The sequence below is a fragment of the Ranitomeya imitator genome, chromosome 2 (genome assembly GCF_032444005.1).
Source record: "Ranitomeya imitator isolate aRanImi1 chromosome 2, aRanImi1.pri, whole genome shotgun sequence".
Taxonomy (NCBI): Eukaryota; Metazoa; Chordata; class Amphibia; order Anura; family Dendrobatidae; genus Ranitomeya; species Ranitomeya imitator.
In genome coordinates this window covers 838,750,797-838,764,562 of record NC_091283.1, presented here as the reverse complement: position 1 = coordinate 838,764,562, position 13,766 = coordinate 838,750,797, and the positions used below count along the sequence as shown (strand labels likewise).

At 47.7% G+C, this 13,766-nt stretch overlaps 1 protein-coding gene across 1 annotated transcript in view; it reads right to left on the bottom strand.

The window, feature by feature from the left end:
* The window catches only part of SORCS3 (sortilin related VPS10 domain containing receptor 3), a 770,211-nt gene that overhangs the window by 98,501 nt on the left and 657,944 nt on the right, over positions 1-13,766 (bottom strand). The window contains exons 16-17 of the mRNA XM_069754246.1: positions 3,910-4,040; positions 665-778 (exon numbers count right to left, since the gene is read on the bottom strand). Coding sequence (XP_069610347.1) covers positions 665-778; positions 3,910-4,040 — 245 coding nt within the window. The remainder of the gene's footprint in view (positions 1-664; positions 779-3,909; positions 4,041-13,766) is intronic.

The following is a 13,766-nucleotide window of genomic DNA, read 5'->3' as shown; positions in this document are numbered from 1 at the left end:
CCACCACACAAGATAAAGAGCAAACTACCAGTCCATCAATAGCAGCTTGCTGATGGTTTTAATCACACAAGATAAAGAGCAAACTACCAGTCCATCAATAGCAGCTTGCTGATGGTTTCCATCACACAAGATAAAGAGCAAACTACCAGTCCATCAATAGCAGCTTGCTGATGGTTTCCATCACACCAGATAAAGAGCAAACTACCAGTCCATCAATAGCAGCTTGCTGATGGTTTCCATCACACAAGATAAAGAGCAAACTACCAGTCCATCAATAGCAGCTTGCTGATTGTTTCCACAACACACGATAAAGAGCAAACTACCAGTCCATCAATAGCAGGTTGCTGATTGTTTCCACCACACAAGATAAAGAGCAAACTACCAGTCCATCAATAGCAGCTTGCTGATTGTTTCCACCACACAAGATAAAGAGCAAACTACCAGTCCATCAATAGCAGCTTGCTGATGGTTTCCACCACACAAGATAAAGAGCAAACTACCAGTCCATCAATAGCAGCTTGCTGATGGTTTCCATCACACAAGACATTTTTTTCTATGCTGCATAAATCAATAATAAAATAAAAACAAATAGTAATAAGGTGATTAATCTGATATATTGTGTCGATTCTAGGCATTAATGATTTTCTATGTCAGTGTATCTCACCCGCTGCTCTTCAGGTAGCTCTGCCCCTGGCTGCACTCCTTGGAGATGGACGCCGGGTTGAACCAGAAGGCCGGGGTGCACTGGTTCTTCCCTTGTCGCTCATAGCCGTAGTCACTGACAATGGAAATAGAGAAATTACAATTGGCTCCTACACGCTTGTATCATGTCCTCTAGCAGGAAAAAAAACTAATTCGGAACTTCAACATTTCTTAATATTTATTTAATACATCATCATATCTAGAAGTAGGTGCCAGATTATTAAATATTCCGTATTATTGGGCAGTGGTCATAGAAAAGTGCCAAGAAATGTCCTCATTGTCACCAAACTTGTGAAATTCCACATTATATTACATTTCTGCATCTGAAATGAATCCCAAATTATCAGATTTTTCACATCGTTGGATGAAAAGAATTTACTGCATCATCAATGGAGGCGGAGCGGAGTCGTGATCGCAGCAACCAGCGGGTGAATAATTGACGGCGCGGGTGCGGTGATGGCTCCACGTTAATGTTCTTCTGAGCAATGTTTGTCAGGTCGATGGTCGGGGAGAAGGATCACTGTGTCAGGGGAGAAATAGGGGAGGTTTCTGCTGCAGGCAGTTGTCTCACCGCCAGACTGGGGACGGGTCTGAGCTGAGGTTTCCGAATGGAAGGAGGAAGGATATGAAAGAATTAAGAACTTACGTTACTTTTTTATTCCCTACATTTAATCCAACATAATAAATGCCTGTTGGAGACCAGAGACCAACAAATAGAGATGAGCGATTTACTCCGATGGGAAAAAAAATCACTTTAAAATTAAAAAAAAAAAAAAATTTGGATTCGCCAGATTTGTGTAAATTTTGCAAAGTAGCCCTCTATTGATAACCTTCTGCTGATAAAACTGTGATTTTCTCAAAACTGCAGCAAGTAACCCAGTAAGTGACTCATCACTGGAATCAGGGTCTCTGCCCCTACATCATCCTGCTCTCAGATTAGGTGTCAAAAACTGGTGACAGATTCCCTTTGAAGAGGTTTTATAGTTATGGATAAATCCCTGTTCCACGACTACAGCTTGTTTAAAAGAAAAAAAATCTATATTTACCTTACTCACCCTCCCCGGGTCCAACACTGAGTCTCCGCTGCTGTCTGCAGTTCTGATGTCACGTTGACAGTAATGAAGGAGCTCAGTTGCTCTGAGGGGCTTGTGCCGTTATCTGAGCTCTCTGATTGGCTGCAGCGCCATCAGGAAGAGCAGTGGTGGAGACTCTGAGTCGGACCTGAAGAGGGTGAATAAAGCGCTGTTTATTTTATTAAAACAACTGGACCTGGGGGGATGAGGATTTTCAAACTCCTTTCGCTGCCCTAGGCCACCAGGGACTTGTTACCCGTTGGTGGAAATTGAAATAGTAGATAGAATGTATCCAAACTATGATGGAAGGAGTCATTGCAAAAGTGTACACACCCCGGGGTATGAATGGCCATACTCCGCAGGCCAGGTGGTCTATGCCCCCTTACTTGTGTGGACTTTCCTCTTTCCTGGCGCCCTTCTACGATTGATTTTCCCGCATATCACCATAGCGTGTGATTTACTGAAGCTGCAGATTCTACCCAGACCCAAAAGTTCAATCAGTTTTTTTCCAGTCTTTACATTAAATGTCTGCGAACGCTTTCCTAGCTTCTCATCATAAGACGCGCCTGCGGGCGACATGCTGATTAAAATCTCTTCACTCGCTCTGCTTTACGGAACCAAAGGCTCACATTAATAATTCACAAAATTAAAAACAACGTTTCCGTCTCCCCTCCAGGACGGACTCGTGTTCATTAGCGGCTATTAAATGTGTATTAAAGCCGACAGCGTTCTCCGGGCCGCGCTGCCGCAACAACGTCCGGGTCTTAAAGGGAGAGGAAGGAATGAAGACTGCGGGGTTCCAGGACTTCACATTGTTGTCGGTCACGTATTTATAGGGGGTCTTAGAGGCATGATTGCCATCAATGTCTGGGGGGTCTTTGTATGAGAGACCATCTCCCCAATGCAATAATTGGCAGTATCAGTGCCCTGACCCAAAGTGGACGAATGGCCGACGTCCTGCAGAACGATCACCTATTAGTGATACTTATTATTGCACCTACCGTACCTATAACTATACGTTACCCCAATGCACTGGGGTGAGAATCCAGCGCCGGCTCCAGGTTTATGCCGACCCCTCTTTGCTCTCCATTTTTCCTCCTCGATTTCCAAGAGCTACAACCTTTATATTCGGTTGATAGAGTTGTATCAAGGCTATTATTATTATTATTATTATTATTATTATTATTATTGAATTATTTATTATTATTTATATTATTTATTATTACAAGTTGTAACATTGTATTTTTACCATCTTGGGGTCCGTACGACTTTTGGATCTTTTTTTATATTCCATTTTTTTTAAGGAGGTGAAAAAAACAACAAAAAAAACAGCAATTCTACCATGTTGATATTTTTGTTTCGGTGTCCACCATACAGGATAATTGTTAGGATATTTTATTATTTATGAGAAATAGATTTTATTTACTAAATAGATTATATTTCAGTGAGGGGGTGAATGATGGCAACTTTTATGTATTTATTGTTATTTTTAAAACATTTTTTATCACTTTTTTTATTGGTCTTGAAATCACTTGATCGCTTGTACAATACACTGCAATATTGTAATATTACCTGTCTCCCATGATGTCCGGCCGCAGGCTACATAATCGTACATGGCAGGCAGTAGCCCTCAGTGGGCCACCTCCCCACCTGCCATGATAATGCAATTGATACCGCTCAGTCATGCAGCAGGGGGTCCACGTGCTCTGGATGTTACACCCTCCCCCGTTTTCCATGACTGACAGCAGCACCTATGGGTTGTTCACACGGCCGTGTTTTCAGTGCACAAGCACCCATGTTATTCAATGGCGCAGTGCAGATGAGCGATCGCTGACGGAATCTGCGTGTGAAGAGGAATACACACAGCGCAGACATTCGCCATGCGTCTGCTGTGGGTGTTACGCACTGGTTAGGCCCTGGCACTGCTTCTGGCGCTGGCCCTGTGTAAAGTCTTGCAGTCTGAGAACCAACAGGAAACCAGCAGAACTTTTATGCATCTCTTGAAGGAGAAAGTAAAAAATTTGCAACCCAATGTGTAGAGCAGATGGAAATGAAGATCGCAATTAACCCTTTCATCGCCTAGGGCAATTCCCAGAACTGATGATCAGACTACTTACTTATTGCAATTACTCACCACTCAAAGTCCCAATGTGAGCAGAGGCAGGGCTCGGTGATCGTCCGCAGGTAGTCCTTTCCAAGCAGACACTTGGATCCAGGTCTCCTCTTTCGATATGTTTTCCTCTCTCCCATCACACAAAAATCTCTCTAAAAAGTAGAGGATGAAACATCAGCGATGAGGAACGAGAATGTGTAATAGTGCTACACTGTGTCTCCTTGCAGGTCAGGCAATGCTTCCTGGGAAATTGGTATGCAAATGAACTCTCCTGCAGGAGGAAGAGAACTGTATCTCCTGCGCCACCTATTGGTGGCAGCTGTTCTATACATGAGCACAAACCATTGTCTCCGCTATAATGAAAGCGGTTGTTGGCTCTTCCCTCTCATCCGCTGGGTGAGAAGCCTCTGACTGTGGTCCAGGGGGAACCATTGCTTCCACAAGAAAATTGTCTGATGGGTTTTTATTCTTTTTGTAGACAACTCTGGTTTCTCTAAATAAAGTTTATTGAAGGGTCAGACATTGACTTATAGGGTAACTGCCTCCAATCAGGAGCACTGCAGAGTCAGCCGTCTTCCTTCTGGAGGAGAGCTCATTTGCATGCTGCCCCTATGATTTTGCATTGTTCTATTTGTTTCTATATGCCATTGTATTGTATTTCTCGGCTGCGGCACTGCCGGGTGTGTGCTCTTGAATGGACCTATGTTCAGTGCTCTTGTCTATGTGCTGATAGTCCATGTCCAGTAATGCGTCCTGTGCGATGTGCGCTGCACAGAAATGGAGGCCGGAAGAAGGAAGAGAAAGTCAGTGAAGGCCACAAAATGTCTGCAGGGGGACAGAACCACTGGCCGGGCCGAACTGAGGACGATCGAGGTGGGTAAGCAGCAATCAGAGGAAAGGAAGAGAGGGGGGAGTGAAGGCATGTAGGAAGGAAAGAAGGGAAGGAAAGAGGGGAAGTAGGGAGGAAAGGAAAGAAGGAGGGAAGGGAGGAAGGAGGGAGGGAAGGAAGGAAGGGATGTAGGAAGGAAAGAAGGGAGGAAAGGAAAGAAGGAGGGAAGGGAGGGAGAAACGAAGAAGGGGAGGAAGGAAGGAGGGGAGGGAGGGAAGAGAGGGGGGAGTGAAAGGATGTAGGAAGGAAAGAAGGGAAGGAAAGATGGGAAGTAGGAAGGAAAGGAAAGAAGGAGGGAAGGGAGGAAGGAAGGAGGGAAGGAAGGGAGGGAGGAAAGAGGTGAAGTAGGGAGGAAAGTAAAGGAGGGAGGGGAGGAAGGAAGGAGGGAAGGAAGGAAGGGAGGGAGGGAAGAGAGGGGGAGTGAAGGGATGTAGGAAGGAAAGAAGGGAGGAAAGAGGGGAAGTAGGGAGGAAAGGAAAGAAGGAGGGAAGGGAGGGAGGAAGGAAGGAGGGAAGGAAGGAAGGGAGGGAGGAAAGAGGGGAAGTAGGGAGGAAAGGAAAGAAGGAGGGAAGGGAGGAAGGAAGGAGGGGAGGAAGGAGGGGAGGGAGGGAAGAGAGGGGGGAGTGAAGGGATGTAGGAAGGAAAGAAGGGAGGAAAGAGGGGAAGTAGGGAGGAAAGGAAAGAAGGAGGGAAGGGAGGAAGGAAGGAGGAGAGGAAGGAGGGAAGGGAGGAAGGAAGGAGGAGAGGAAGGAGGGAAGGAAGGGAGGGAGGGAAGAGAGGGGGAGTGAAGGGATGTAGGAAGGAAAGGAGGGAGGTAAGAGGGGAAGTAGGGAGGAAAGGAAAGAAGGAGGGAAGGGAGGAAGGAAGGAGGAGAGGAAGGAGGGAAGGAAGGGAGGGAGGGAAGAGAGGGGGAGTGAAGGGATGTAGGAAGGAAAGAAGGGAGGAAAGAGGGGAAGTAGGGAGGAAAGGAAAGGAGGGAAGGGAGGAAGGAAGGAGTGGAGGAAGGAAGAGAGGGAAGAGAGGGGGAGTGAAGGGATGTAGGAAGGAAAGAAGGGAAGGAAAGAGGGGAAGTAGGGAGGGAAGGGAGGAAGGAAGGAGTGGAGGAAGGAAGAGAGGGAAGAGAGGGGGAGTGAAGGGATGTAGGAAGGAAAGAAGGGAAGGAAAGAGGGGAAGTAGGGAGGAAAGGAAAGAAGGAGGGAAGGAAGGAAGGAGGGAAGGAAGGAAGGGAGGGAGGAAAGAGGGGAAGTAGGGAGGAAAGGAAAGAAGGAGGGAAGGGAGGAAGGAAGGAGGGGAGGAAGGAGGGGAGTGAAGGGATGTAGGAAGGAAAGAAGGGAGGAAAGAGGGGAAGTAAGGAGGAAAGGAAAGAAGGAGGGAAGGGAGGGAGGGAGGAAGGAAGGAAGGGAGGGAGGGAAGAGAGGGGGAGTGAAGGGATGTAGGAAGGAAAGAAGGGAGGAAAGAGGGGAAGTAGGGAGGAAAAGAAAGAAGGACGGAAGGGATGGAGGGGGGAAGGAAGGAGGGGAGGAAGGAAGGAAGGAAGGGAGGGAGGGAAGAGAGGGGGGAGTGAAGGGATGTAGGAAGGAAAGAAGGGAGGAAAGAGGGGAAGTAGGGAGGAAAGGAAAGATGGAGGGAAGGGAGGGAGGGAGGAAGGAAGGAGTGGGGGAAGGAAGGGAGGGAGGGAAAGAAGGGAAGTAGGGATGGAAGGAAGGGAGGGAAGGGAGGGAGGAAGGAAGGAGGGGAGGGAAAGAAGGAAAGTAGGGAGGGGAAAGGAAGTAATGGATTGAGGGAGGGAGAGAAGGAAGGGAGTGAAGAAGGAAGGGAGGGAGGAGGAAAAGAAAGGAAGGGAAAGAAGAGGGAGGGAAACAAGGGAGGGAGGAAGGAATGGATGGAGGGAGTGTAGGAAAAGAGGAAGGGAGAGGAGAAAGAGAGGGAGAAAGGAGGAAGGGAGGAGGGAGGGAATGAGGGAGGAAGGAAGTTCCTAAAAAAGAGGCAACATTCCAAAGACAGTGGATTTATTCCATGCCTCAGTTCTGTATGAAACATTACATTTTATTGTCCATTGGTTCAAGGACCTTGGGGCATGATCCCACAGAGCAGAGGATTGGTACTGATTTTCTTTTTCTCAAAGACAGACAGACAGATAATAGATATATAGATAGATAATAGTTAGCACATAGATAATATACTATATCTATAATAAATAATAGATAAATATATACATAGATAATAGATGATAGATAATAGATAGATAGATAGATAATAGATGATATGTAGATAATGGATGATTAGATATATATATAGATAATAGATAGAAGATAGATAGATGATAGATAGATAATAAATATATACTAGATAGATAATAGATAAATAGATAATAGATAATTGATAGATAATAGATAAATGGATAATAGATAATAGAAAGATAGATAATAGAATAGATACATGATAGATAATAGATAGATAGATAATAGATAGATAGATGATAGATATATAGATAGATAATAGATAGATAATAGATAAATAATAGACAGATGATAGATAGATAATAGATAGATAATAGTTAATATAAAGATATATAATAAATAGATAATAGATAGGTAATAGATTATTAATAGATAATAGATAGATAATTCTTAAATAACACATCTTGAGGACCCCTCCTTGCCTTTTGCAGACAGTAACATCTCCAGACATGGAGCCTCTTAATCTTAAGCTTTTAGTTGGAAACAAGCGTCTCAGAAGAGATAGGAGATTTTCGCTTTGCGTTCACTTCTGCGCCTCCGATCATGAAAGGTTAAATGAATATTTTAGTACCTTAATCCTCGGCAGCTGTAATAACATTTCTGTGCGAGGAGAAGGTGGGCGTAATCAATATAACACAGATAAACGAACTTCCTTCGGGGAGAACACCTACGCTGCTTTTAATTGCGGGATAATTATGGAGCCGCTCGTTCTTGGTTAGGTTACAGCCAGGAGATGAGGAGCTTTTAATCCTGCGAGACGCTGCAGTCAGTGAGGGAAAATCTGCATATTCTGCAGAGAATAAAACCACGGGGAAAAGCTGGACGGAGGGACGGACGACTTATTACTTATTTATACACATGGCCATTCCTGTGTAAAGAGAGGACATTCTGCACATTTCTAGTTCACTTTGAGCCCAATCCATCCAGACGGGCGTTTTGCATGTCGGACTTGGCGTTTTACATGTCGGACTTGGCGTTTTGCATGTTGGACTTGGCGTTTTGCATGCCGGACTTGGCATTTTGCATGTCGGACTTGGCATTTTGCATGCCGGACTTGGCATTTTGCATGCCGGACTTGGCGTTTTGCATGTCGGACTTGGCGTTTTGCATGTCGGACTTGGCTTTTTGCATGTCGGACTTGGCATTTTGCATGCCGGACTTGGCATTTTGCATGCCGGACTTGGCGTTTTGCGTGCCGGACTTGGCATTTTGCCTGCCGGACTTGGCATTTTGCATGCCGGACTTGGCGTTTTGCATGCCGGACTTGGCATTTTGCATGCCGGACTTGGCGTTTTGCATGCCGGACTTGGCGTTTTGCATGCCGGACTTGGCATTTTGCATGCCGGACTTGGCATTTTGCATGCCGGACTTGGCGTTTTGCGTGCCAGACTTGGCATTTTGCCTGCCGGACTTGGCATTTTGCATGTCGGACTTGGTGTTTTGCATGCCGGACTTGGCATTTTGCATGCCGGACTTGGCATTTTGCATGCCGGACTTGGCATTTTGCATGCCGGACTTGGCGTTTTGCATGCCGGACTTGGCATTTTGCATGCCGGACTTGGCATTTTGCATGCCGGACTTGGTGTTTTGCATGCCGGACTTGGCATTTTGCATGCCGGACTTGGCATTTTGCATGCCGGACTTGGCATTTTGCATGCCGGACTTGGCGTTTTGCGTGCCAGACTTGGCATTTTGCCTGCCGGACTTGGCATTTTGCATGTCGGACTTGGTGTTTTGCATGCCGGACTTGGCGTTTTGCATGCCGGACTTGGCATTTTGCATGCCGGACTTGGCATTTTGCATGCCGGACTTGGCGTTTTGCATGCCGGACTTGGCGTTTTGCGTGCCAGACTTGGCATTTTGCCTGCCGGACTTGGCATTTTGCATGTCGGACTTGGCGTTTTGCATGCCGGACTTGGCATTTTGCATGCCGGACTTGGCATTTTGCATGCCGGACTTGGCATTTTGCATGCCGGACTTGGCATTTTGCATGCCGGACTTGGCGTTTTGCGTGCCAGACTTGGCATTTTGCCTGCCGGACTTGGCATTTTGCATGTCGGACTTGGCGTTTTGCATGCCGGACTTGGCGTTTTGCATGCCGGACTTGGCGTTTTGCATGCCGGACTTGGTGTTTTGCATGCCGGACTTGGTGTTTTGCATGCCGCACTTATTGTTTTTCATGCTGGACTTGGTGTTTTGCATGCCACACTTGATGAATAGTGTGCAAGAGGAAGGTGCACCAAGTTCATTAAAATTTGCTGCCTCTTTATGGATTTGGCGTATTTTTAGCTGCACCAGCATGAAAAATGTAACTCTGGGCAGAGTCTGGAATAGATTTTTTTTTTTTTTTTAAATGTACGTCATTTTTCAAAAGCTTGGTAGACCTGGTGTAAAACCCCCAAACATTTCTTAATTTTAGTGCAACTGTTTTTGCAACATTTCAAACAGTTTTACATCAGAAAACTTACATAAACTGCTGTTTGGAAGCTATCAGTGAATGGAAACATTCATTTAGAGGCAGAAAACCTGAACTAATGCTTTTGACGTAACCTTGGGCTGGTTACAATGTATCACTGTAAATCAGAGCAATGAAAACATTAGTGATCAACTGATCGCTGCAGGACAGGCTAGACACATATCCACTGCAGTGACCACTACAGGTGAAATGGAGTATTACATGCCACCTGTACAAACGCTGCAATGTAAAAACATGAAGATCGCCATTTATTATGTTTGTATTCCTGATATTTATGGGCATTACTGGAACAAACCCTTCAACTCTTTATTATCAAATGTTATTTAAAGAGGTCCCCGTAGAAGTGATAGAAGCAGATTTCACAGCTCCTGTCTTCCCTTAAGGGTAAATTAAGAACAGTTGAAAGAAAAAGTAAGTAGAAAGTAAATTTTATATTTCAATATATTCATAGACCTCAAAAGAATCCGGCAAAATGGCGGCGGATTTGTGCAAATTCTCTCAAATTTTTGAATTCTGACAATTGCACATTTATGGGGAAACTTTGTAACAAACTGGAATGTTTGCAAATGGATTGACTCATCTGTAACCACCAGACTTCAGTCCTGGGTTTGCAGAACTCTGGTGGAAGGGCCCAGTATGATTTCTGCTCTGAAGCCCCCTTTCTCCTGGCTTACCCTCTGACTTTTATCACTTTGTCCCTCTGCACTTTCTCTCCAGCACGGCTTGTCTCCGCACCTCTCAGGATGTAATGCTCCTTAAAGTGACTCCATTTGTTCTGCGTTCCTTTAATGACCTCCTCAAGACTCGGATAAGTACCAGAGTGCTTATATTAAGGCATTTTCCACTTATGAGCTCGGCTTATGGCCTAATGGCACTAAGTTCTATATCTGTGTGTATTTCTAGGTCTCTTCTGTTTATTGTGCTCTTAATTGCGCCATTTACCTTCCATTTCCCAGAAGATCGAAAAAGCCAGAATTACATTTATTTTTAAAATTCCGGCAAGCAAAAATGCAGTTATTGGATACAAATCGATATCTTGTGTTTGTTTCTCGTTTAGGGGCCGATAATGATTAACGGCGACGTAACAAAGCGGAATATCAATCTGTCCCGTGATTAAGGTGCTAAATGCTGCCCCACAGGCTGCAAGACGACTGATCCAGGAGAAGGAACGTGGCATCTTGTTTTCAGAGGTGAAATTTATAGGTTCAACTCTCATTGCAAAGTCCACAGGAAAGCCCCAATCTACCACGGGCCGTGTATAATGGTGGCCTGGCAGCCGTGGCCCTGAGGTGCAGCTATACTGTAGGGAGAAGAGTCGCTGTTGAGGGTCTTAATCATTGATTTCCATGTTTCCTTCAGTCCCATTGACCCAATGGTATAACATTCCATTGCATCTAATGTATAACTTCCGACCCCCTCGCCACCCAGTGTCGCCATCCAGTCCCCCACTCTGGTGTCCATATCTGGCCCCATTTCCGCCATTGTAACCTCCATCCCCCCATCCCTGGTGTATAACCTCCATCCCCCCATCCCTGATGTATAACCTCCGTCCCCCCATCCCTGGTGTATAACCTCCGTCCCCCCATCCCTGGTGTATAACCTCCGTCCCCCCATCCCTGATGTATAACCTCCGTCCCCCCATCCCTGATGTATAACCTCCGTCCCCCCATCCCTGATGTATAACCTCCGTCCCCCCATCCCTGGTGTATAACCTCCGTCCCCCCATCCCTGGTGTATAACCTCCGTCCCCCCATCCCTGGTGTATAACCTCCGTCCCCCCATCCCTGGTGTATAACCTCCGTCCCCCCATCCCTGGTGTATAACCTCCGTCCCCCCATCCCTGGTGTATAACCTCCGTCCCCCCATCCCTGATGTATAACCTCCGTCCCCCCATCCCTGGTGTATAACCTCCGTCCCCCCATCCCTGGTGTATAACCTCCGTCCCCCCATCCCTGGTGTATAACCTCCGTCCCCCCATCCCTGGTGTATAACCTCCGTCCCCCCATCCCTGGTGTATAACCTCCGTCCCCCCATCCCTGGTGTATAACCTCCGTCCCCCATCCCTGGGGTATAACCTCCGTCCCCCCATCCCTGGTGTATAACCTCCGTCCCCCCATCCCTGGTGTATAACCTCCATCCCCCCATCCCTGGTGTATAACCTCCGTCCCCCCATCCCTGGTGTATAACCTCCGTCCCCCCATCCCTGGTGTATAACCTCCGTCCCCCCATCCCTGGTGTATAACCTCCGTCCCCCCATCCCTGGTGTATAACCTCCGTCCCCCCATCCCTGGTGTATAACCTCCGTCCCCCCATCCCTGGTGTATAACCTCCGTCCCCCCATCCCTGGTGTATAACCTCCGTCCCCCCATCCCTGGTGTATAACCTCCGTCCCCCCATCCCTGGTGTATAACCTCCGTCCCCCATCCCTGGTGTATAACCTCCGTCCCCCCATCCCTGGTGTATAACCTCCGTCCCCCCATCCCTGGTGTATAACCTCCGTCCCCCCATCCCTGGTGTATAACCTCCGTCCCCCCATCCCTGGTGTATAACCTCCGTCCCCCCATCCCTGGTGTATAACCTCCGTCCCCCCATCCCTGGTGTATAACCTCCGTCCCCCCATCCCTGGTGTATAACCTCCGTCCCCCCATCCCTGGTGTATAACCTCCGTCCCCCCATCCCTGGTGTATAACCTCCGTCCCCCCATCCCTGGTGTATAACCTCCGTCCCCCATCCCTGGGGTATAACCTCCGTCCCCCCATCCCTGGTGTATAACCTCCGTCCCCCCATCCCTGGTGTATAACCTCCGTCCCCCCATCCCTGGTGTATAACCTCCGTCCCCCCATCCCTGGTGTATAACCTCCGTCCCCCCATCCCTGGTGTATAACCTCCGTCCCCCCATCCCTGGTGTATAACCTCCGTCCCCCCATCCCTGGTGTATAACCTCCGTCCCCCCATCCCTGGTGTATAACCTCCGTCCCCCCATCCCTGGTGTATAACCTCCGTCCCCCCATCCCTGGTGTATAACCTCCGTCCCCCCATCCCTGGTGTATAACCTCCGTCCCCCCATCCCTGGTGTATAACCTCCGTCCCCCCATCCCTGGTGTATAACCTCCGTCCCCCCATCCCTGGTGTATAACCTCCGTCCCCCCATCCCTGGTGTATAACCTCCGTCCCCCCATCCCTGGTGTATAACCTCTGGCCCCCCATCCCTGGTGTATAACTTCTATACTAACGTGGCAGATCGGCCGGAGGTGCACAGATCACTGATAGTGTGGTCCTGAACCCCTGGGGTAACAAGTGCGTCCATGACATTTCTTTCTCCTGGATCTTTCCCATCACCTGTGAGTTATATTATTGGAAAGTGGAGACCCCGTAATGTTACAGATCGGGGGGGGGGGGGGGGCCGAGTGATGAGCAGAGGACAGGAAAGTCACCACCGCTCTGTTGACCCCATAAGTTCAGTCCAGGCCTCCTCTAGTATCAGCACAAACACTGCGCCCCCGCGAGGAGCATCATGGCCGAGCAGCTGCACACAGCCGTACATCACCAAGCACAATGCCGAGCGTCGGATGGAGCGGTGTAAAGCCGCCACCACTGGACTCTGGAGGAGACGTGTTCTGTGCAGTGACGGATCACACTTTCTATCTGCGTCTGGTGGAGGAGCCTTCACCACAAGACATTGTGGACAATTGTAGCTTCATCTTTGTGTGAACAGTTTGGGGAAGACCCTTATCTGCCCCCATGACTGTGCACAGGGTCCATACAGACAGGGCAGGGAGAACATGAGCGTCCGCACAGAGCCCGGACCTCAGCCCCATCCAACAGCTATAATGGAGATTGTGCCTCCCCCCAACATCAGGGTCTGACCCCACAAATGCTCGTCAGGATTAAGGAGCAAAAATTCTCACAGAAGCCTCCAAAATCTTGTAGAAATTCTCCCCACAAGAGCGGAGCGTTATATCTCCATATTACTGTCTATAGATGTAGACAGGAGATGAGAGAAGCTGCTGGGGGGGGTGTGACATCGTCGCTATCCTTCTCCTCATGTAGTAAACCCCTGGCAGTAATACAGAGAACAGTAGATGGGAAGGAGGGAGATGCAGCTGCAGTTTCTCCCTGTCTGTCGCACAGCACGCCGTCAGAGAGGAGGGGGAGCAGAATTAAAACTTATCTGATAAACTGGGTGAAAAACTCAACATAAAATAATCATTAAAACATGAAGTGCGATTGTATTGATGGAGACGAGTTCACAGTGGAGATTTAGAAGAGGCGT